The following is a 23,840-nucleotide window of genomic DNA, read 5'->3' as shown; positions in this document are numbered from 1 at the left end:
GATAATGGCTATGAAAATCAAAAATTATGGTGTATCGTCTGGGGGTGGAGATATTTTCACATTGAATTTGTCGCTAAAATTTCAACCACTGATATATTTCTGCATCCTAAGTTTCTTTTTTCTGTTGCCATATTCCCCATCTAAATATGAAACACCAGAAAATTCTCTTAGACTTTCTCGGAGATGCACTGGCACCATGTACATCCCAGAGGAAACCTACATGGACAGCTGCTCTTTCTGGTTTTGACCCACACTGCAAATCTACAGCTTTTTCACTTACTTTCCAAGCAAGATCCACCTCACATCCATTTTGCTCTTTCCCGAAATATCAATAATTTCTTATGCTGCTGATAAATTAAATGTATGGATGAGCACAAAGGTCTGTGATCCAGGAGCTGGCATATAACCCATGCTCATATTATTCAAGATGACATGGGCATACTAAGCAGAATATGGCCATATCACAATATTTTGTAACTGCTAGCTAGCTAATTGCTTCTCATTCTATAAAGATCTTTCTCATTACCCAGAAGGTACTTTCCTTAATTTCAAACAATAAAAGAGCAAAAAACACATGGTCTGCACTTCGATGGTGTCAATTTTTCCAGTTTAGAAACTTGGTGAACTCCATGGTGACTTCATAACCAAGAGTACACAATGCAGCATAATGTAAAGTGCAGAGAAAATATAAAAGTAAATAGCTTAACAGACAAAGTATGTTCAAGGGGAGTTAACAAATAAAAATAATGGGTTCATTTGTATATGTTGGAATTACATAAAGTGACCTTTACTGCCTACAACCTCTCTGTCTTGCTTCAAACCAACTTGTACAGAGGTGATTAAGTCAGCAAAACTACGGCACTGATAATTGAATGCAGATGGTAAAAATGTCTCATCCTCACACTACTGGCCTTGTGTACACAGTGTTACCAGGCAGTCTACAGAGGTTGCTATTTAGCTGGCAAGCAATAAATAACATGGCAATAAAGCAATGGCATTCTGCTTACCTGTCTTGCATTCCTTCTGTTATCTGGTACAGTTGATTTGCTCCTCCATCTGCACAAGCTTTCATAACAGCTTAAAAAAAAAGAACAAAGTGAGACCTATGTCTGTGCCAGACAAAGCAAGAATTTTCTTTTTTCAGCTTTTCCCGTTAGGGGTCGCCACAGTGGAACAATGGTCTGCAGAACAATTGGCAGTGAGATTTTACTATGCCCAGTTGCCAGCACAGTGCTCCAACTTCCACATAAGGCACACACACTCATACCTTAGGGCCAATTTAGAGAGTGTCCAATCCACCTGCAGCATATCTTTGGAATGTGGGAGGAAACTGGAGCACCCAGAGGAAACCCACGCGACCGCAGGAAGGTCATGCACCACTGCGGCCGCCATCAAGACAAAACAAGAATGCTGGTTGCTTAATATCTTTAGATATGACATAGCAGAAGCCGTGGATACCAGGATGGCATGCAGAATATTATTAACACAACAATGACAGCATCTGTGAGATAATAATATTACTATCACATTTGCCCATAAGCAGAATTCATCTTTTTGTGTATACCAAGGCACTTCTAATTATATCAGCAGGTGCTGGTGGGAGTGACCAAGGGTGTTAAAATGATGTACTACAAATTCCACCACAGTCACTATATAACTATCAATTTAGATTTATCTGAAGCTGAACTGATAAGGAAATACCCAACTATCAAACATGTGTGTAAAGCAAATCATTAAGAAGACCCTACAAAACATCAAAGATGTTTTAGAAATGCTAGCACAAGCATATACATGCAGTAAAGAAATCCACATATTCTCAGACTTTAATCACATTCTTGGAATAAACACAGCAGTTTTCTCTAGATTATTTTTTACAATTCACATTTCAGGGATTATACCTTTTCCAGAATATATAAATGGTCAGTTATGTCACTATAAACAAATGCAGCACATTTTCTTATAAACCAAGTTAATCTTTTTCATGCCTTTACTCACAATACTTTTTCACGCTAAGGTGTCAGTGATTCTACTGTCTCTCAAACAGATGTGTGTTTTTGTGCTAAAAGCAACTGACCAGTGGGAATTTGAAATCTCACAAGTCATCCAACATAATGGTAACAAGCTTATGTTTTCCTAGCAACTGCTCTGTAACACACTATTTTGGTTTAACAGCTTTCTGAATGATTACACTCAATCTTTAATGTGCTGAAAAGTATACATTTACTACAGATCAAAATATGACTTGGTTATGATAAGAAAACACACTGAAACATCTTGCATAAACATACCTCACACATTACACACCATTCACAAAATATATTCAAGCTACTGTGACAAAATATCAATGATATTGTTGATTCCTGTTACAAGTTTTCTTCTCCCACGACAGTCCACTCAACCTGACACACTGGCTGCATTATCTTCCACCAGTTGTCCCATTCATTCCTCCTCAGGGAATGAGACTGTATTCCTGAGGCAAGCCTTCCACCCTCCCACCCCCCCAACCAATCTTTGGTCACACCAGGCCCCTGGACATGGTGGCAGTCCTACCCCTTGAGCTCACTGGTATCCTCATTTGGAGCATATTTTTGGCATATCTCCTCCTAGAGTGATAGTTGTGGGGCCTATTCTTTCCTCATCTGAGCTCACCAGCTCCATCTATCTTAAGAATCAAGAATCAAATGACAGGGAGCCCACCAATTAGTCTGACGGACCAACCAAGCACACTGTCTCCATGGTGGCAGTGTCAGCTTGGCAACATCTGGCAGTTATAGAACACACATGTACACTACTATGCATGCATTTATGAGCACTGTTAGGTCAGTTGCTGGTGCAGTACATCTGCCCTCCAACCTGTACAGAAGGATGATGCTGTCTCCCACTCTACCCATGGGTGAGTGGCCATTATAAATAATTCTTGCCTGCCTGCTTCTTCCAGTGCCTGTGCCACTAAATGAACATGGGTCATGTAAGCTGTAGTCAGGGCTTTATCTCAATATGCAATGGGACCAGGTTTGATCACTATCTCTCAACATTAATACAGTCTGTCCATCAAAGCCTTTAAATAGTTGCCTGTAATTTCTGCTTGGGACCTCAATATACGCTTACAAAATGAAGAGAACTTCTCACAAATGGAAGCCAACATGTACAGTAAAAGAAATAAGGATTAGATTGTTTAACAGAATGGCCCATTTTAGGTCAGAATGGAAGAATCAAGACTGTACAGGGTTAATATGTCACTGCACCTATCTTGACGCTTTCTAGATGGGACACCTGCTAGCTTTTTTACCCTGAAATGCAATTAAATACAACCAAGAGTGCTGAAAGTGTTTGCAAGTAGGGCACTGCATGAATAACTTAGTCTCAGCAGTGATGACCAAGAGTCTTCAGCCAGATTCTTAAAGACACAGGACAGTCCTTCTGGATCTGCATGGTCATAAATGCATTTTATTTTCAATTAAGTAATTTAGAATAGAAGTTGTTTCCTTGTCTGATTAACGACTATAACAGATTTAATCTTTTACATTTCGTAACTTTATGTGTGTGTGTGTGTGTGTGTGTGTGTGTGTGTGTGTGTGTGTGTGTGTGTGTGTGTGTGTGTGTTTTCCAAGCTGGAACATTTTGTACCATACCTCTCAACTTCTTAGATCAAGAAATCTGGACAAAGCCATAAAGAATGGGGGGACCAAGCCCCAAAAATAGGGACAATTTTTAAATATTGCTCTTACAAACTTATAAAGTTGATAAAGCAATAGGTTTTGTATTAGCATGAATTTCTGAAGGTATGAAGTCTGAATCTCAAATGTCTGTAATTTTCTGTATTCAGTCTTTGATGTCTTGTGAATATTTTGCTAGAAAATCACAATTTTATGAAAAATGGACTAAAAATATGAGGCAAAAATCTGAACATTCTGCAAAAATCTGTACAGTTAAGAAATATGCTTTATACCAAAGTTATATTTTTAACAAGATGGGCTGTGCACCTAGCTTTTATTATATGAAGGAATATCTCTTTAGCCTTGCTTCTTTATGATATTTTTTCTAGGAAGTCACTTTCTTGGGACGCCGTACATCGTTGGAAGTTAAATTATTTGTATATGACAGCTTCCTGTCTTTTCTTGTGCTGAACAGTCCGTAGAACAATGGGATTTCCCACCCTATACATATTTCTACATTCTTTAAAACACTAGTGGGGTGTGCAACATTATTATCTTGCCAAAAGAAACCACTTATTGACAAAATTTTGAACACTCAAGCAATCTGTTCCTGAACAGTTGCAGTGCTTTCTTTAAGACTGAAATTTTAAGGAAAATTTACATTGGCAACACCTTAAAATTAGGAGCTTTTGTGCATATTTGTGGTGTTTTATCATGGCAAAATGACTTAAAGTAAAAGAAATAGATAACTATAAATCATTTGCAAGTCAGGCACAGACTGACATATGAAGAGGAGAGAGTCAGGCACAAGCTCTGCAAACAAATGGAAAAAGCTTGCAAGTTGCTATTGTTCCAAATATAATCTGCAGGGAATTTTCAAGCAAAAATGGTGCTTGAGTGAGAATAAGTCTAGCGAATCTTCAAAGGTTTTTTATGTTGTTTGTACAGAATAGTTATCCAAGGTTTGCTAAAATAATATACAATGTGACACCTGATGTTTTTTTTAACAAAACAGATTCATCTAGGTTAAACAGAAAAGCTGCTTCTCATATATACTATTCCCCGGATCTTGCATTTAAAGTTAGAGACTGAAACTGAATTCTCATATAACCAGATGGAAATTTCCCCACAGAAGGTCAGCTTTAGTTGTTTTATTAATGTTATGTAGAAAGGGAGCAGGAAGATACATGATTATGAGCTGGCTTTAACCAGCTTCAAGTGAGATAACTTTGTTTATGTGAATACTTTTTTTATTTTTATTTGTTACTAAAGTTCATAGGTTGGTACTAGGCTTTCAGCCCTAGGGCCTATACAAGCCTAGCCATAACAATTCCCTGGCTATTTCTTCCCACATTATTTACTTTCCTGGACCCCTGTCTAGCAGGGCGACTGACGTGATCCCTGGGGTGAATTTCCTTTCTCCCATCCAATCGTCAAGGTTCCTCTTGAAGAGGTCCAAAGAGGCACTCTGCTTGACATGTATGGGCAATCTATTCCAGAGTCTGGGGAGTCTCTGGGTCAGGAACCTATCCCTCCAGCATGTTTTGTTTATTGTGATGACAAGGTTTAGATCCCTGGAGCGTGTAGCTCTGAGGGATTGGGATTTCTTTAAGTGTAGCATGTCCAACAGCTCTGGGTTTGACATGGCCTTGTATGTTAAGCAGAGATCGCCTCTGAGTAGACGATATGCGACAGAGTATAGCTGGAGTTTTTTAAGGCGGTCAGCGTAGGGCATCTGCTTTAGGCCTGTGATTCTTTTAGTGAGGTATTTCTGAGGCCTTTCCAGTTGTTGCAGATGTCTTGAGAGGTACATACCAAATGGGGCATAAAGCTAAGTTTGAGGAGTTTTAGCTGACTCCATGATGGAGATAATGATGCATAAAGCTCTAAACGTGACACAGTGAGGAAGATTCCAGATTGGTGAAGAGAATAAAACAGTGCGATAAGGAGGAGTAGATTTTGAGTTGCGATGATCTAAATCTGCCAGGAGAAGACTGGGAGACTGAGCACTAAAGTAGAGAAACAAACTGACTACAAAGCCAGCACCACAAGAAGACAAGGAGGCAAGTGGGCAGGAAGAGTGACTCAGATAAAAGGAACAAAAAAAATAACCTGCAGAAAGAATTCAGGAGGAATACAAAAGGGATCAGATGCATCCCAGAAGTTAGGCAACCAGGACAGACAGTGAGGAGAGGAGAGTTGTGGGTAGTGCAACTAGCAGTGGTAAGGGCTTAGGGCAAGAAGGGAAGGAGATTAAAACTAGTGGGGGGGGGTTGGTAACTAAAAGCAATCATCAAGAGGAGTAACAGTCAAAGCAATGCAGACAGTGGAGAGCAGTTTACAATGACACTAGACATTCAGGCTTAGTAAGATATGGGAGGAGGAGGCAACCTTGCTCATCACAGCAGACAGGTATGTGCATGCTATGGGGCATGCACGCATCAATAACTTGTTAGAAAAGATATATGAAGTAATATCAAGCAATGTCAGCAGTCTGTAGTTGAAAACAATGGAGAAGGGTGAACAGGCTCCATCTTTACCAAGAAGGAACAGTGGTGCTCAAAGATGGGTTCTATTTGTACGTCTTAATGACTGTACCTTCAAACTATGCTGGGGACATGGTGTAACAGATGCAGAAGAGATGGTAGGTATTTAGGCCGTAGAACGGATGAAAAAAGAGTTAAGAAATAACAGAAGAATATAACAGCAATAAGCAGGGGTAATTCAAATCATGGCCTAACATTACTACTATGCAATACAAGAAGTCTTCATAGGAAGATGGAAGAGCTAAAGGCAGTCATGTGGGGGTGGGGGTGGAGTGGATATTGTGCATTAAATACATGGATCAGTGATAAGAAAACACTTCTGTACATCTTGTTTAGGAAAAAGTGAAGGGAACAAGGCAGAGGAGTGATGTACATAAAGAGGACATTATATGCAAGGTCAAAAAAGAGGAAGAGGAGGAGGAATACCAACCCAAGAAGGGAAAGAGGAAGATCAGAACCCAAGATAACCAAGCAGGTGGCTAAGGTAGAGGAAGAAGGGAATGTTGTGGATCATTACAGTGCATCAGCTCCCAAGCACATTAAGGAGGATTAAAGACCAAAGAAGAAAATAAAACAGTTGAACAGGAGGACTAGGGTTATAGTCATGGAGATTTGAATCTGCCAGTAGCAGACTGGGAGAGCCTGAGCCCCAACGTAGTGAAGAATCAGAAGGAGAAACTAACTGAGGTCTTGGACAACGGTGGGTTCAGTCAGCTGCTACAGGGCTATACCAGAAAGTATAGATTTCTGAATGTAAGCCTAACTAAGATAGACGGGTCAAGAATGTCCAAGTAAAGGCGCCATTAGGCAAAAGCGAACAGGTCACTGTGTGGATTACAGTGAGAATGAAGGATAAAAACATACAGATAAAGATGATGGTGTGGGATTCTAAAGACCTAATTGATTATGATTAGTTGGTGAGAGAGAAAGATGAGTTAAGGGACTATGGATAAAATGAAGGAATAACCAAATCATGAAGATGGGTCAGAGAATCAGTACTTAAAGACTATGGCCTAGGTATGAGGAATAGTCAAAAGGCAAAAACAGAAGCCTGATGTGGTTACACAGGAACAGGCAAAAAGAGAAACCCAATATGGTTACAGAGGAAAGTGAGACTATCAATTAAGACAACACACTGGTCATACAAGACGCTGAAGGGAGAGGTGGCAAAGACAGACAAGGCACATTACAAGGAGGCAAACAGACAATAAAAAAGTGAAGACAGCAAAGGCACAAACTGAAAGGGAGATGGCAGAAGACAGGCTTCTATAAACATTTAGCAAAAAAGAACGAAGGGAACAACAGACATTGTGAGGAGGAAGAGCAAAGATCAGAGGGGGATCACAGAAGACTTGTGAAAAAGCAGATGTACTGATTGAACATATTTGTTTCAATCTTTACACAGGAAAACAATGGAGGGTGGCATGCTGACAGCGAGCTATGGTAGAATGGGAATAATACTGGATAGATGCCAGGACAGAGAGGGATCTGTCTTTTTTTTTTTTTTTTTTTTTTTTGATGGAAGATAAACACAGGGATCAAAAGGGATGCCTCCCAGGGCCATCGGGAATTTGTTCTCTATGGAGGCAGATCCTCTAATGGAGCTTCACAGTACATCACTGACCACTGCTGAAGAGCCCAAGGACTGGAAAATAACAGGCCCGGTACACCTGTAAAAGGCTGACAGCAGTAAAATCTAGGGAACTACTAGCTTGTTAGCCTAACAACAGTGACAGGGACAGTGCTAAGGAGAAACCTGAGGGATGGTTTGGCTGCATTCATACAGGACAATAATTTCCAAATTACAGCCACTAAGGGTTCATGGATAGCAGAATCTGTCAGTCAAACCTTAAACAGTTTTGTGAATAAATTGCAGAAGGAACAAACTGGGAATTGCCAACAGAGATTGCCTTCTTGGATTTTACCAAGTCTTTTGATTCAGTCCCATGGAAGTGACTGTTAGGAAACTTTGAAAATTTGGAGCTTGATCAAGACAAAGGACTGCTCAATGCTAGAATAGTAGGAGGTATAGGTTTGCAATGGGAATGCTCATGGGGGGATGTCCTGAGTAAAGTACTCTTCAGAGTGCTAATTTCAGATCTAACTCAGTGAGCAGAAAGCAGGATCACCCTTCTAACTAATGACTCAAAGTTAGGTGTAATAATGCAAGGATCTGAAAAGGCTGACCAAGTGGGCAGAAAGGTAGCAGCAACTAATACTGAATGCTGACGTGTAAGGAACTGAATGTGGACCATGACAACCCTGGTGTGAACCAGCAGTTAGAACACGTGAAACCTGTGGCAACAGATCACAAAAATGATATGGGAATGATGATCACATCTGGACTAGTTACCCAGAAGAGGAAGAGGAAGAGAGAAAGATAAAATCCAAAAGAATGCTAGGGAGTAGCTTCAGGGGAATAGGCTCTGTAGGATAAGAGGTAATGCTTCCATTCTATCAAACCCTGGTCAGGCCAGCTCTGTGCAGTTCTGGAAGCCATACAAAGAGGGAGAGATAAGGCTGCGGGAGAGGAAAAGATGTGATCAGAGACCAGATGAGACAGACCTCTACTCTTTAAAAGACTAGAACAGCTAGGTTCTACACTAAGGGACACATAGGTTCATAGGTAGGTACTAGGCTATTGGCCTAGGGCCTATATAAGCCTAGCCAAAAGGTACCCTGGCTTTCGCCACCCAAGAAATTTATTTTCCTGTGCCACTGTCGAGAAGAGCCACAGAGGTGATCCCCGGGGTGAATTTCCTATCTCCTATCCAATCATCAAGATTTTTCTTGAAGAGTGCTAATGAGAAGCTTTGTTTGATATAGATAGGTAGTTTGTTCCAGAGTATGGGAAGTCTCTGGGACAGGAGCCTATCCCTCCAGCATATTCTGTTTATTGTGGTGACAAGGTTTAGGTCCCTAGAGATGTAGCTCATAGGGATTGGGATTTCTTTAAGTGGAGCATGTCTAAAAGCTCTGGGTTTGACACAGCTTTGTGTGTTAGGCAGAGTTCGCCTCTGAGTAGGCGATATGCGATGGAGTAAAGCTGCAGTATTTTGAGACAGTCTGCGTAGGGCATCTGTTTGAGGCCGGTAATCCTCTTTGTGAGGTATTTCTGTGGCCTTTCCAGTTGTTTTGGTGTTTTGTGAGGTACATACCAAAAGGGGTATTGTACTCTATAATGGGTCTAATGAGTGATGAGTAGAGGGGAACAATGACCTCTTTTTTCCTGGATGAGAAACCTTTTGTGATGAGGTGTGCCACGTAGAAGGATTTCCTGACTACTGTGGCAATGTGATTATCAAAGGAGAGACTACTGTCCACCTGTGTCCCAAGGTCTCTTATCACACTTTCGGTGTTAAGTAGACTACCGCCTATGTGGTAGTTCATGGGTACAGAGTTTTCCCAAAAGGGATGACAATGCACTTTTTGGCATTGAGCTTGAGGCCAAGGCTTTGACACCAGGCATCTGTCTCAGCGAGGCCCTTTAGTGGGATGCCCACATCTTTTGGAGTTTTGATTATGGCTCCTAGTTTGCAGTCATCTGCGAACTTCATTAGCCAAAGACCTTCTGTGTTAGCCTGTACTTCAGAGAAGTAGATACCAAACAGGAGAGGACCCAGGACTGAACCCTGTGGTACTCCACTTTTCACTGGTCTGAAGTTGGATTTGGGTCTGCTACTTTCACAGTGTGGGTTCTGTCAGTGAGCCAGTTGGCAACCCATCTTGTGACATAGGGGTTTATACCTAGTTTAGTGAGTTTATCTATAATTCCAGAGTGGGGGATGGTGTTGAAAGCCTTGGTGAGATCTAGATAGGCTGTGTGAACCACCTTACCCTCATCTACTGCTCACATGATATAAGTGCATATGATAAAGGTAGGGAGAAGCTCAGGGGCTGTCCTCAACTGAAAGAACACATAAGGGTGAGAGGGTACAGGCATCAGACTACAGATATCAACTTCTCCCGGAATCTACAAAAAGTACAGTTGTGTACACTTACCATAAATGTAGATGTTCGAGTGTATTCACTGTTGCAGTCATCACACTTGGGTTATCTGCCTGAATACCAGAGTCTTGGGATTTCTGCATCAGATGCTATCACCTCTTCCATGACGTCAGGCCGTCAGGGGTATAAAACATGCAGCCGATGCCATTACATCAGTTTTTCTTGCCCCAGATGTCAGGAGCCCCCAACATAGGAAGCTATTACATGGTGAAGAACACCTCCAGTAAAAAGTAAATACCCCTGTCATTAAAAAATGGCCATAAAGAGGACAGGTAGAAAGGATAGAGAAAGCCAAAGGGCTGGAGGGAGGGAAACCAGGGCTGCAACAGTTTATACACTCGAACAGCTGCATTTATGGTAAGTGTATACAGCTGTACTATGTTCTTTGTGTTTCAATGTTGCAGTCATCACACTTGGGTTGATTCCAAAAGCTGAGGAAGAGTGGAGGCAGTCAAGAAGTATTAGGGCTGGCTAGCTTTGCAAGACTGCTGTAGCAAATCCAGCTCTGGATTTAGAAAAGATAGGCAAATGGTAATGCTTGGTGAAGGTGTGTACAGAACTCCAGGTTGCAGCTTCCAGGATGTCCCTAGTAGGGACTCCCCTGAGAAATGCTGTAGAGGCTGAGGTAGCCCTAGTGGGATTGGTTCTGATTCCATGTGGGTTAGGTTTTCCATGGTGTTTGTAGCAGAAATGGATGCAATGTGCTATCCATTTGGAGATAGTTTGCTTTGAAATGGCCTTGCCCTCTGCCCCTGTAGCAAAGCTTACTAGCAACTGGTCAGATTTTCTGAAATGTGTAGTCCTGTCAAGGTAGAACCTAAGCTGCCTGTGCACGTCCAAGGAGTGCAGGATCCCTTCCCCTTTATTCTAAGGATTAGGGAAAAAGGTTGGTAAATGGATGGATTGGTTTAAAGCCACACTGGATACCACCTTGGGCATAAATGATGGGTTAGTCCTGAGGGACACCCTGTCCACATGGAAGATAAAGGAGGGTTCCACAGCCATAAGGGCCTGCAACTGAGACACTCTTCTTGCTGAAGTGATGGCTAGAAGTAAGGCCATTTTCCAAGAGAGGAATTTTAACTCTGCTGTAGCAGCAGGCTCAAAGGGGGGGGGGTGAGCTTCTCTAGTACAAAGTTAAGGTCCCAGGCTAGAGTGGGAGCTCTCCTTGGGGGTCTTAGATTGTTAGCTCCTCTCAGGAACTGTTTGACCAGAGGGTGAGAGAAGAGGGGTGGTTCAGTATTGTAATGAGCTGAGATGGCAGAGGCATGCATCTTAATAGGAGAGAAGAGAAGGATAGGCCTTTGTAGAGCAGTTCTGCTAGATAATCTAGGATTTGAGGTAAGGTGGGCTTGGTTGTGTCCTTTCCCTGAGACTGGCTCCAAGAACAGTATCTTTTCCACTTTTCTGAATAGGATTTCCTAGTACTAGGCCTTCTGGCCTCAAGGATGACATCCAGCACCAGTTTGCTGAAGGTTGCTAGTGATGTATTCATGTAATGAATCAGGCTGCTAGGTTTAGGGTTTGCAGCTGAGGGTGTAAAATCTGGCCTTCCTGCTAGGACAGCAGGGAAGGGGTCTGATGCAGGTGCCAGGGTGGCATTGCTGTCAGACTGCGTAAAAGTGGGTACCAGTGCTGGCGTGGCCAGTCTGGTGGAATCAGGATTGTTCTTGGCCTGTCCTGTTTGATCTTGAGTAGTACTTTCGAGAGGAGGGGCAGTGGGGGAAAGGCACAGATTGAGAGGTTTTCCCATGTAAAGGATAGGGCATCCACTTTCCATGCTTGGCTGTGGGGAGTTCTGGTGCAAAATTTGCTCAATTGATGGTTCTGAGGGGAAGCAAAGAGGTCCACCTCTGGTGTCCCCCACCTGTGGATTTGAAGCTTGAATGAGTTGGGTTCCAGTTTCCACTCATGTGAGTCCATTAGATTTCTGCTTAAGTTGTCTGCCAGTGAAAATTGTTTGCCTGGCAGGAATTGAGCTTGCAGGTGCACTTGATTGCTCAAGGCTGTGTTCCACAGAGCCATGGCTAACCTGCAGAATGGGTAGGAATGACTTCCCCCCTGCGTGTTTATGTACCACATAACTGCGGTGTTGTCCATCTTTATCACGAGTTGTCCTGGAAGGATACGGTATTTGAAGGCTGTCAGTGCATTTTGTACAGCTAACATTTCTTTTTGATTGATAGGCAGGTGCATTTAGCTTGGACTCCATTTGCCTTGAATGGATTTGCCAGACATGTGAGCCTCCCATGCAGAGTCTGATACGTCTGTTGTCAGGGTTTGGGCGGTGGGGGGTTGAGTGAAAGGGAGTACCTCGTTGTGGTAGCAGGCCTCTGCCCACCAAAGGAACTTTGTCCTAGGCAAGCAATGATAGGAATCACTGTTTACAGGTCCTGAGAATGTTGACACCAGAGACATTTTAAGTACCACTGAAGTTTCCTCATATGCAGTCTTGCATATGGAATTAGGAGAATAAACCCTAGGGCTTGCAGTATTTTTCTTGCAGATAGCTGGGTTTGGGTGGCCAGTAGTTTGTCAAATAAACCTGTTTTAATGGAGTGAGGAATGCCATCTGGGAAGTTGTGTTCAAGCTTGCTCCCAGGAATACAATTTTCGGCTGGGTACCAGATGTGATTTCTTTTCGTTGATGGCATACCCTAGAGAAGTTAGGAGTCTCTCTACAAATGTCAGGTGCTGAAGTAGCAATTCCTGACTGTCCGGCTGAATCAGGCAATCATCCAAGTATGGGTAAATCTGAATTTTTCTCTGCCTGCAGTATGCAATGGCTGGAGCCTGGCATTTTGTGAATACCCTGGGCGCAGTAGATAAGCCACAGGAAAGTGCAGAGAACTGATAGTGCATAGAGCCTGTCCTGAAACATAGATATTTCCTGCAAGATTCCCTTATGGGGATGTGCAGATAAGCTTCCTTTAAGTCTAGGGTGACCAGCCAGGAGTTCTTGGCTAGCATAGGAAGCAGCTGTTGGAGAGTAAGCATTTTGAATTTTGGTACCACCAGGAAGGTGTTGAGAATTGACAGAACCAGGATAGGGCACCAAGAGGTTTCTTTTCTGGGCACCAGAAACAGTCTGGTGTAGAAACCCTGTCTCCTTTGCTCTGTTGGAACAGGCTGAATAGCCGTCATACTGAGAAGAGAAAGTACTTGCTTTTGGGCCTCTGCCACTGGTTTGAGGGGAGGTCTGGCAATCCGCATCCGCTTGGGGTTGGCAGTGAGTGGAAGTAGAATCTGTATCCCTGGGATACAATGTTTAAGACCCATTTGTCCTGGGTAACTTACTCCCAGTTTTTTGCATGCAGGACGAGTTTTCCTCCTATGGGTGCAAGTACTTGGGCATGGCTGGGAAGGATGAAGGACAAGTCATTGTGAACTTTTTCCATAAGAGGGTGGCTTACCACTCCCTGTTTTTGAGGTGGCAGTACTCCATTTTTTAGATCTGTGCATACCCTGAGACTGTAGTCTTTGTGGTCTGCTGCCCCTGGGTTTGGACTGAGAAGGTCTGGGAAGGAGTGGAAAGGACCCGTTTTTTGAAGGCCAATGCCTACTGAATCTATGTGGCTGTACCTGTAGGAAATCTTCAACAGTTTGCATAGATTTAGCTTTTTCCTCCATCTTTTTAAGAACTTCTTCTGCTTTAGTGCCAAACAAACGTTCTTGGTTTAATAGAGCACCTAGTAATTTTGCTTTGACATGGTATGGCAAGATTTGTTCCTTCAGCCAAGCATGCCTTCTAAGAACAGACCCAGTGACAGCAGCCCTGCAAGATGCTTTTAAGGCATCAAAACCACACTGCAAAGTATGTTTTCCAAATTGGTTTGCAGAATGCATTAATTCTTGTAAATCTTTATGTTCTGCACAATCAGGAATCAACATCATTTTTATTTAATTAGTTCCATAATATGCTGCTGTACTTCAACATGTGAAACTGGTAATTTAAAGCCCCGATGGCAATAGTTGCAGAGGTATATACCTTCTTCCCCATCTGTCTAAAGCCCTAGAATCCCTGTCTGAAGGGGTAGGGTTTTTGGCTGTAGTAGCCTTAATATCTTTAGATCCCTGGGAAATGGTCTCTGGATTCGCAGTGGGATTTTTAAATAGAAATTTGCGAGAGTCAGGTACTCTATAGTACCTGTCAGGCTTTCTAGGAGTTGGTGGCAAAGTATCAGAGGTAAGACTGGATTCCATGAAGACATCATCTACAATTTCCAGAACAGGGGGTATAGCTAGAGTCCTGTGCTGAGGCAAGTTTAAAAATTCCCTGAGTCTCTTTTTGGACTGTGGGTAACCCTGGCACTCATGATCTGTAGAATCAGAAGGAAAATCGATTCTTTATCTTTTAGAGGGGGAAGTCTGGCTTCCCCTAATTAAAGTAATAAGGTCTTCTGCCATTCTAAGCACTTCTTTCTGTGGCCTGGGAGGTTGAGAATGCACTTTGGTAGTCGGTTTCCTAGGTGTAGTGGGAACTCTTGGCCTGAGAAATTTGGTAGTTTTATTCAGAAATGAAGTAGTCGATTTAATACGAACATCAAAAGGTCTGAATACACCCTCAGAAGCCGGTGCCTGCACAGCGGCTCCGGACCCATCCAAGGTAGAGACATCCGCAGGTTCCATAGTCGAAGAAGCATCTCGCGGCATACCGGACTCCGAATGGGTCTCAGTAGAGACCTGCTAATCTGCAGAAGCAGGTATCAGGGGCTGCCTCACTGAGTACCGGCGTACTGGCAACTAGCTTAACGGAAGCGTGTCAGCAGTTTTGGACCTATACGGTCTGTCTCTGTCATTATCCTTATGTTTTTTTCGGAAGGTCGGTAGTCGGATGGTTTATTAAAGCCATTTCGGAATACGGAGAATGAGAGCGAAAGAATTTAGTGACAAAGATAGCCCGACGACGAATAGTTTGGGCGTTGAACATGGCACAAAACCAACAGCGAGGAACGTTGTGGTCTGGGCCTAAACAGGTGACGCAGTAAAAATGAAAATCTCTGTGAGGTTTTTGCCTTCCACAGGCAAGAAAATTATTAACTTTTTCTGACATCGGTTAGAGCAAGAAAAAAGGATCCCCAATGGGGTACTTAGATTTAGAAGACTTCAGGTCTGAAACTCGAATAACAAAACTTTCAGGTAGCGGCCGACTGGCACTTGCGAACTTCTTCTGCTTAAGGCTCTGCTTGGCAAGAAAAGCTGATGTAATGGCGTCGGCTTCATATTTTATACCCCTGATGACCTGACGTCATGGAAGAGGCAACAGCATCCGACTCAAAAATCCCAAGAGTCTGGTATTCGGGCTGACTGAGGGCTACCTGCAGGCAGATAACTCAAGTGTGATGACTGCAATAGTGAAACACGAAGAACATCTACTACATAATTTGGGTATATATTGTCTTCTGGAAAGAGTTATTCATTCGCCTTGTAAGTATCTATGTCTATGACCCCCTTACTATATATATATATATATATATATATATATATATATATATATATATATATATATATATATATATATCTACTAACTCCAGGATCGCACTATAGTGGGGAACAGGGCATATACCTTCCAGCGAAATGAGTTTCAGTCAAATGAGTTTTCAGTGAATTGTGCTTAGGCAGCTAAGTTTCAGTGAAATGAGTTTTCAATGAAATGAGTTTCAGTGAAATGAGTTTTCAATGCAATGAAGTAGACCTGGTGGGATATACTGAAGCTGGAAATTATGGGCTTTGGTTAAAAGATGGTAACTCCATGGGGAACTTGAACATAAGGATGAAACAGCCCATGTACTCTGTGTCCAAACAGGATTTAAGAACAAAAATATCCTGTTTAAGTATTACCAGGTTAAGACAAAGCAACAAAGCTAGCAGAACTTTAAAAAGACTATGCTAAAGGTACCTAGAAAGAACAGCCACTGAGGTATGGGTAGTGAGGATAAAACTCGGGTATCTTTCATCTTAGAGCTTAAAGGCTGAAAAAGATAACAGAGGAGAAAATGTAGTCAAGCTAAGGTGGGGCTGTCACAGATAACCTCTGAAATACTGACAAAGAGTTCACTGTATGTTATGCTGAATTGTATCACTTCCCAGGAAATGCTCTGATGCCCAACATTCAAACCTAGTGAATTCATGCAGACATCGAAACCTCCCTGAACAGATGCAATAGGCACCACTGCCTAGATGCGTTGTATCTGAATAGGCAGTTCAGCAGGCTTCCCAATGGGTTTCTAATGGATATTTCACAGGACCTCATAGCAGTGCTGCAAGATTTTACAAGTTAAAGAGTACAATAGCTCTCACAACAAGCAGGCTGTTTAGAGTAATACAGCAACGCAGCAATAGCATTGACTCTTGGAAAATAACAGACAGCAGTTCTCCTCACCAGGGAAAAACTCAAATTTTCTAGTAAATAGAGAAATATATCCATACTTAACAGTGAAGTCAGTTGGTATTCAAACATTATGGCACAAACTTCAGCCCTTATTAGCCAAACTAATCACATCATCTCATGTATATTTCCATAAATACTTATCTACTGCTGATAATAGCAGGGTCACTCTTACATTAATATAGGTGGCTATACAGCAGACATGTGGTGGCCATTGTACTAGATTTTGAGAATGCCTTAGATTCAGTGGCAATACTAAAGGATGGTCTTAAAGGAATATAACTTTCCTCTAAAGCTTATGACAGTTATCAATACTTTGCCTAGTTTCTTCTAAAGGTAATATGCTTTTGAACAGTAACATATCAACAACTTTTCTATTAGAAAAAGTTGCCTAGCAAAGATGTACCCTATCACCAGACCTATTCTTTTTGGTTGAACAGCTTGAGACCCACTAGATAAAGTCAGGACTGTAATGATTTAAAAGGCACAACAGTGGTTCTAATGTTCATTGAAAACTACTTCACTAGCGTTTAAAGTTCTTCAGATCTTCAGGCATATGAATCATTGCCTTCAAGAGTGAACTGTTTGCAGCCAACGCTCAAGCTAAAGAACTCCACATGCTGAGCATTTCACTGTCTTTCCCTGGTATAAGTCTTCACCTAGATACCTGGGCATCATCCCCTCCCAAATCATGCATTACAATAAAATTACAAACCCTTTGGAAACACCTAATGATATAGGTCCACAGCTGTAAGAAACCACATCTGCCCACTTTTAGGGGAAAATCCATTAAGAATTAGCTTTTGTCTGAAACTTTTGATCAAACCAGAAGTCGCCATCTCTAATATCTGTTTACGGAAATTCACTGGTTATCAATGCAATTCATTAGGATTAGTAAAATGAGAAGAGGGAGAGACTGAGCAAATTAACTTTGCACAAAGGATTTGTTTTCACAGACAAGGACCATATGCTTAAGTTTATAGTCTACAACAGTTTTTCAGTGCTTATATGAAGGAGGGTATACTATTCTTGAGACTAAAACCTAGTACTACTGTACCTCCCACTACCTCTCTGCAGGTATACTGAAGTCTTCACCAACATCTGAAATTGTGGGACACAGCTGAAAGCACTCACAGAGATTTGGTACTTTTAAAACTCTTCAGGATTAAGTAGTGTAAATGTGCCTCTATTCTTCTTTGGGAACATCTTAAAATGTTAAAAGGAAGAGAAAAACATCCACTGGAAGCACTGTCATGAAACAGGTATATTCAAATTTGTTGTCGGGGTCAAATGGTCCCCAGGTACGTTAAATTATATCCAAGCTAAGTATGCAATTGATAAAAGGAACTTCTGGAAATACCTGCAACTAAGAAACACTTTCAGTCACTCAAACTGTGGATGTTCTCAGGGGCAAATTAGTACTCATATTTTTCAATACAAGGCTAGTAAAGTTCCCAAAGAAGCTTCACAAAATCCCAGAGTTTTTCCTTTTTATAAAGTCCTAATCCTGAAAAATAATGAAGCAACCCATGATAGCATAAATCAGTAGATATATTATTCACATAAATCAAGAATCAATTGTATATTGTTTACTCTACTTTTAACACTGAGACCAACACCTCAGCACCAAAACTGGAATCTGGAATGTCAGGGGATATTGATGTTGGGAGCATACAGATTTCCTGTACAACTGGGTTTTCTCACATGGAGCCTTGCAAGAGGGATCATGAAAACCAAAGAAGCCATAAGACCCAAAATTCTGAGAAATTCCCTGGCTGACATAGTAGCATAAATGAAAACAAACTCAGAATAGCTCTAGATACAAATCTCCATTTTCCTGTGGACAAGAAGCTCTTTGAACAGAGTTGTCCAGAAGGTACCCCAGGAAAATAATCCTGTGATAAGGAGGAGTCAGACAGCACTTTCTGAATGTACTCCTGGAATCCAAGTCTGTGTAGCACATACCTTACCCAGTTGAAAAGAGTACTGACTATTTGAAAGAAATGCTGAAAAGATAAGCAAATTATCTAAATAAGGAAAAGTGTGAATACCTTACCGTCTGCATTAGGATATCTCAGGAGCCAGACACTTTTTAAATACCCTTGGAGCAGTGGATAGACCAAAGGGTAATGCAGAAATCTACTACTATGATTCGAGCACAGAAAACATTAAGAAACATTTGAAATTTGGATCAATAGTAATGTGATTATATGTTGTTTGTCTTTTCGGCTTTTCCCGGTTAGGGATCGCCACAGTGGAACTCTGGTCTGCTAATGATTGGCAGTAGATTTTTTTATGGTGCTGAGTTGCCAGCCCGACGCCCAACCTTCAGCGAAGGCACGCCCATTTACACATGTCTTTCACAGGCCACTTGACTGCGGGGAGGACATGCAGACTCCACACAGAAGGCACTCCAGCCGTGAATCGAACAGGAGAACCTCTTGCTGCGAGGCAACAATGCTACCGCTGTACCACCGTGGCTTATACAGTAATGTGATTATATACATCTTTTAAATCAAAGGTCACCAGAAAACTGAAGTGGAGAATAACGGGTAACAAGTTGTGAAGGGATAACGTTTTGAACTTTGGGCACTATCACAAACAGGTTCATAAAGGAATGATCCAGAACTAATTTCTAAGAATCTTCTTTGGCACCAGACACATTCTTGAATAAAATCTTTCTCCTAATTGAGAAGAAGGAGGAGGAGCTTCTATCACCCCTTGAGCCTATCTAGTCTGGCATATGGGGGGGGGGTAATCATGATGGATTACTTTTAGAACCCATCAGTCTGAAACTGTCTGTTGCCAAAAAGAGTAATGGAGTTTCAGACTTTCTGAAAGGGTTAAGGGTTTGTCAGGCTGGGAGGAGGGAGTCCTGAATTTAGTCAGAGACTTGTTAGATTGTTCTTTGTTCTGGGGAGTTCATCCTTTCATTTTAGACTATCTCTGCCATTACTTTTTAAAGGTTTTCTAGCCGAAAGTTTATGTATTTTGCTCTTTAAAGAAGGCTGTAGGTGTAGTATTAAACCCAATGGCAAAATTGGAGAAGGTAGGCTAAAAAATCTGATAGAGCCCTTTAATCCCCATATCTATCTCAACATACTTAAGGAACTCTGCAGTGGATAACTCCAAAACTAAATTTCTATCCAAGGGGGAATACAAAATTTCATTTTTGACATCTTCTGGGAGGTTTTGAGAATGCAAACAAGCAAATAAATAGAATCATAAGCACATTTTAAGTAGACATGCAAGACACAGCAGCAATAAAATTACACATGGCAGTTTTTTTGCTCAGAAGAGGAAGCAGATGCCATAATATTTCTCATATTCACAAAGAAGGCAAGTATAAACTTTAACAAATGAGACTGACAACTGAGAATTCTTAAAAACAAGTGTTGCAGAAAAATACACTTTTTTCAAAATCTATCAAAAGCCTTTTTATCTTTATCAGAAGGAGAAGGTATTAGTATTAACCAAATATTTAGCCACAGCTTGGTTCACTAAAGCGATAACTGCTGGGTCTGATCTAGAATGAGTGTATGGAAACTATATAAGACTGATGAAATTTATGCCATCTATCTGCTTTCTTGGGGCAGCGGGCTGGCTGTCAGACAAGCTATATGCTGTGACTAAAACATTAACGAATGCTGAAAGAAAAGTAGAAAATGGTGTAGTTTCTGGAAATTCCACTGGTAATAAATCAATATTACTTCAGGAACTGTACGATATCATCACATTCCCACTGAAAAGTACAGTTGTATACACTTACCATAAAATGTAGATGTTTGAGTGTATTGACTGTTGCAGTCAAAAGATTTGGGTTATCCTGCCAGGGATAGCCCTCAGTCGGCCCGAATACCAGAGGCTTAATATTGCTGCGTCGGTTGTTGTTGCTCCAGGACTGACATCAGGTTGTCAGTGGTATAAAAACAGGCAGCCAATGCCATTACATCAGGCTCATGACTCCTCCAGTTTAGCTGTTTCTAGTAAATGAAAAATAAATAATTTATTTTCTGCAGAGGTTACATTTTTGAACCATAAAATGAATATGAAGGGACAGATTCTGTTTTGTCTTCTCAGATTTCTGATTCATATTCTGAGGAGAGTGTGGCATTAGACAATCCCTTTGAAGGGTTCTCGTTTTCTTTGAAACTATTTCCAGAATGAATCTGTTGATGTTCTTCATGTTTCAGTGCTGCAGTCATCACATTTGGGTTATCCTGCCAGGGGTAGCCCTCAGTTGGCCCAATTACCAGAGGCTTAATATTTCTGCGTCGGTTGTTGTCACTCCAGGACTGATGTCAGGTCGTTAGTGGTATAAAAACAGGCAGATGATGCCATTACACCAGTCTTTCTTGCCGAGGAGCCAGAAGCAGAAGCAGTATGCATGAGTGCCGGTCGGCTGCTACCTGACTTTTCGTTTCTGAATTGAAGTCTTCTAAAGCTAAGTACCCTATTGGGGATCCTTTTTTCTTGCTCTAAACGATGTCAGAAAAAGTTAACAATTGTCTTGCTTGTGAAAAGCAAATACCACACCGTGACTTCCATTCTTACTGTGTCACCTGTTTAGGCCAAGACCACGATGTCCTCCGCTGTCACTTTTGTGCTTTGCTCAACACCAGAACTATACGTCATTGAATACCTTATTGTAGCTAGATATTTTCGCTCTCAATCCTCTAATTCCAATATGGCTTCAGTAAGCCATCCAACTACCGATCTTCCAAAAAAAGAAAGGATAAAGACAGAGACAGACTACACAGGTCCAAAACTGCCGATGAAGCTTCCGTTAAGCTAGTCATCAGTTCTCCAGTCCTCAGTGAGGCGCTTTCGCAGCACCTGATGCCCGCTTCTGTGGATTCGCAGGCCGCTACAGAGACCCTTTCAGAGTCCGGTATGCCATGAGACTCTTCTTCGACTAAGGATCCTGCAGATATCTCTACCTTGGATGGGTCCGGAGCTACTGAGCAGGCACCGGGTTCCGAGGATGTACTTCGCACTACCAATACTCAACACAGACAGACTTCTTTCGCGTCTTCAGTTCTTTCAAAAACAGCAGAGTTTCTAAGGCCCAGGGTACGAACCACACCCAAAAAAACGGAAACCCAAGCTCAGGCACCTACTTCCTTGCCTCAGTCTCAAATGCTTAAAATGGTGGAAGACCTTAAAATGCTTATTAAGGGAAGCCAGGCTACCCCTTCCAAAAGAAAAGGAGACTTGTCCCCAGTAGTCTTATCTGAACAGGAGTCTGATGACTCTGATGCATCTGAATATGAAGATATGCAACCCGTCTCTGCTTATGAGGATACTGATGCAGAGGAATCCATCCCTTCAGCCTCTCCACCCGAGGAATTTTCCTTTGGGGAAACCATACATACTTTAAGGGAGTATTTCCAATGCGAACTTCAGGACTATCCTCAGTCTAAAAAGAGACTCCGGGAATTCTTAGATCTACCACAGCACAGACCTCTGGCCATTCCTCCTGTCCTGGATGTTGCGAAAGATGTTTTTATGGAATCCAGTCTGACTCCTGACACCCTCACTCCTGCTCCCAGGAAACCTGACAGGTATTATAGAGTCCCTGACTCTCTCTCAAATTTCTTTTCAAAAATCCTACTACTGACCCCGAGGTCATCTCTCAGGGACCTAAAGGAATCAAAGCATCCTTGGCTAAGAATCCCACCCCCTCAGATAGGGATTCCCCAGCATTAGACAGATGGGGTAAAAAAGTATACACCTCTGCTACTCTTGCTATTAGAGTATTAAATTGTCAGTTCCACATGCTGAAATACCAGCAGCATACCATGGAACTCCTCCAAACAAAAAATATCTTCTTTTCCTGCTTGTGCAGAAAACAGAGTTACAAGAGTTCATGCATTCTGCAAGTCAAGTAACTAAGTACATCTTACAATGTGGTTTGGACACCCTAGAAGCATCTTGCAGGGCAGCAGTCACCAGTTCTGTCATTACAAGGCATGCTTGGCTTAAGGAACAGCCCTTGCCAGACCATGTCAAATCCAAATTATTGGACGCACCCTTGAACAAAGACAATTTATCTGGCACCAAGGCAGAAGAGGTCTTAAAAAAGATGGAAGAAAAAGCTAAATCTATGCAGGCAGTTAGACTTCTTACAGGTCTAGCCACCAAGGTTCAGTAGGCATTGCCCCTCTAAGCACTGCTCCTTTCCTGCCCCATCCAGGCCAGCTCAGCCATGACCCAGGGGAAGCAAACCCCCCAGACAACAGCCCTAAGGAATGCAGAGATCTAAGCAATGGAGTTCTTCCTCTTCAAAAAAAGGGAAGTGCAAAGCCACCCCCTTATGGTAAGAACTCACAATGACTTTACACTTCCACCCCTCCCTCTGCCCACCTGCTTGTGCCCCTAGGAGGAAAACTCTCCTTCCATGCAGGCAACTGGGCCACCATAACCAACGACCGCTGGGTCCTCAACATAGTGTCCCAGTGATACAGATTTTATTTCCACACTCCACCAACCCCAAAAGGGTTTCCAGATCTTCCTGCAAACCAGTGGGCAGAGGTCCATGAGCCTGAAGAAGACCTTGAGAGCTAAAGCCAATAAATCACTCCTGTCCAAAGTGACTTAGACAGGAGAAGAAATATGCCTTTACTTTTTTTTGACAGGAATTTATGAAAAAAAAACAATTTTGCCAATAAAAACTCATTCTAGGAATATACAGAGCATTATGCTTTGGCAAAATGCCATTCCCTGTCCCTCTCCTAGGACAAATAAGAATGGATTTCCTTTTCCTGCCAAGGGTACTCTTAACAGTCACAGATGACATGTCTAACTGCTGGTCCATGCTGGCTTTACAAACTACAACAGAGGGAATTAGGGAAAATCATAACTGGTCTGAGGAACCAGTAATGACCATAGCAAAGTCAACCATTTGCAGCTAAGGCACTTAGCAGCCTGCTGTAATGGCAATGATTTGGGTTCATGCAAGGTAGCTTGAAAGCTTTGTAAGCACAATGGCTGTTGTATCCTTTTCAGGATGTAACCCATATTGTTAAGGCTACTGCAGCAGTGATCCATATGATGAACGTCTTGGTGTTCTGTGTTCATGAATGATGCGTACTGCCCCCACCCCCCTCACATTGGATACTACTAAGATGCAAAATGTAGAAGTTGTCGTCATGAGGCCTGTACCACCACGCACAAATATTGAAACCAAAAGTATGGTCTCACCTTGCCCAGCTTACTTCAAATACTCCAAAGAGGCATCTA

At 42.0% G+C, this 23,840-nt stretch overlaps 1 protein-coding gene across 2 annotated transcripts in view; it reads right to left on the bottom strand.

Moving 5' to 3' along the window:
* TPK1 (thiamin pyrophosphokinase 1) overlaps positions 1-23,840 on the bottom strand; it is a 1,612,014-nt gene that overhangs the window by 1,342,403 nt on the left and 245,771 nt on the right. For both annotated transcript variants that reach the window (XM_044064986.1, XM_044064987.1), the window contains exon 2: positions 1,008-1,077. In XM_044064986.1, coding sequence (XP_043920921.1) covers positions 1,008-1,077 — 70 coding nt within the window. The remainder of the gene's footprint in view (positions 1-1,007; positions 1,078-23,840) is intronic.

This window comes from Protopterus annectens, chromosome 3.part0 (assembly GCF_019279795.1).
Source record: "Protopterus annectens isolate FY-2018-M chromosome 3.part0, PAN1.0, whole genome shotgun sequence".
Lineage (NCBI taxonomy): Eukaryota > Metazoa > Chordata > Ceratodontiformes > Protopteridae > Protopterus > Protopterus annectens.
Note: the sequence above shows the minus strand (reverse complement) of the source record. Positions and strands in the feature narration are given on the sequence as shown.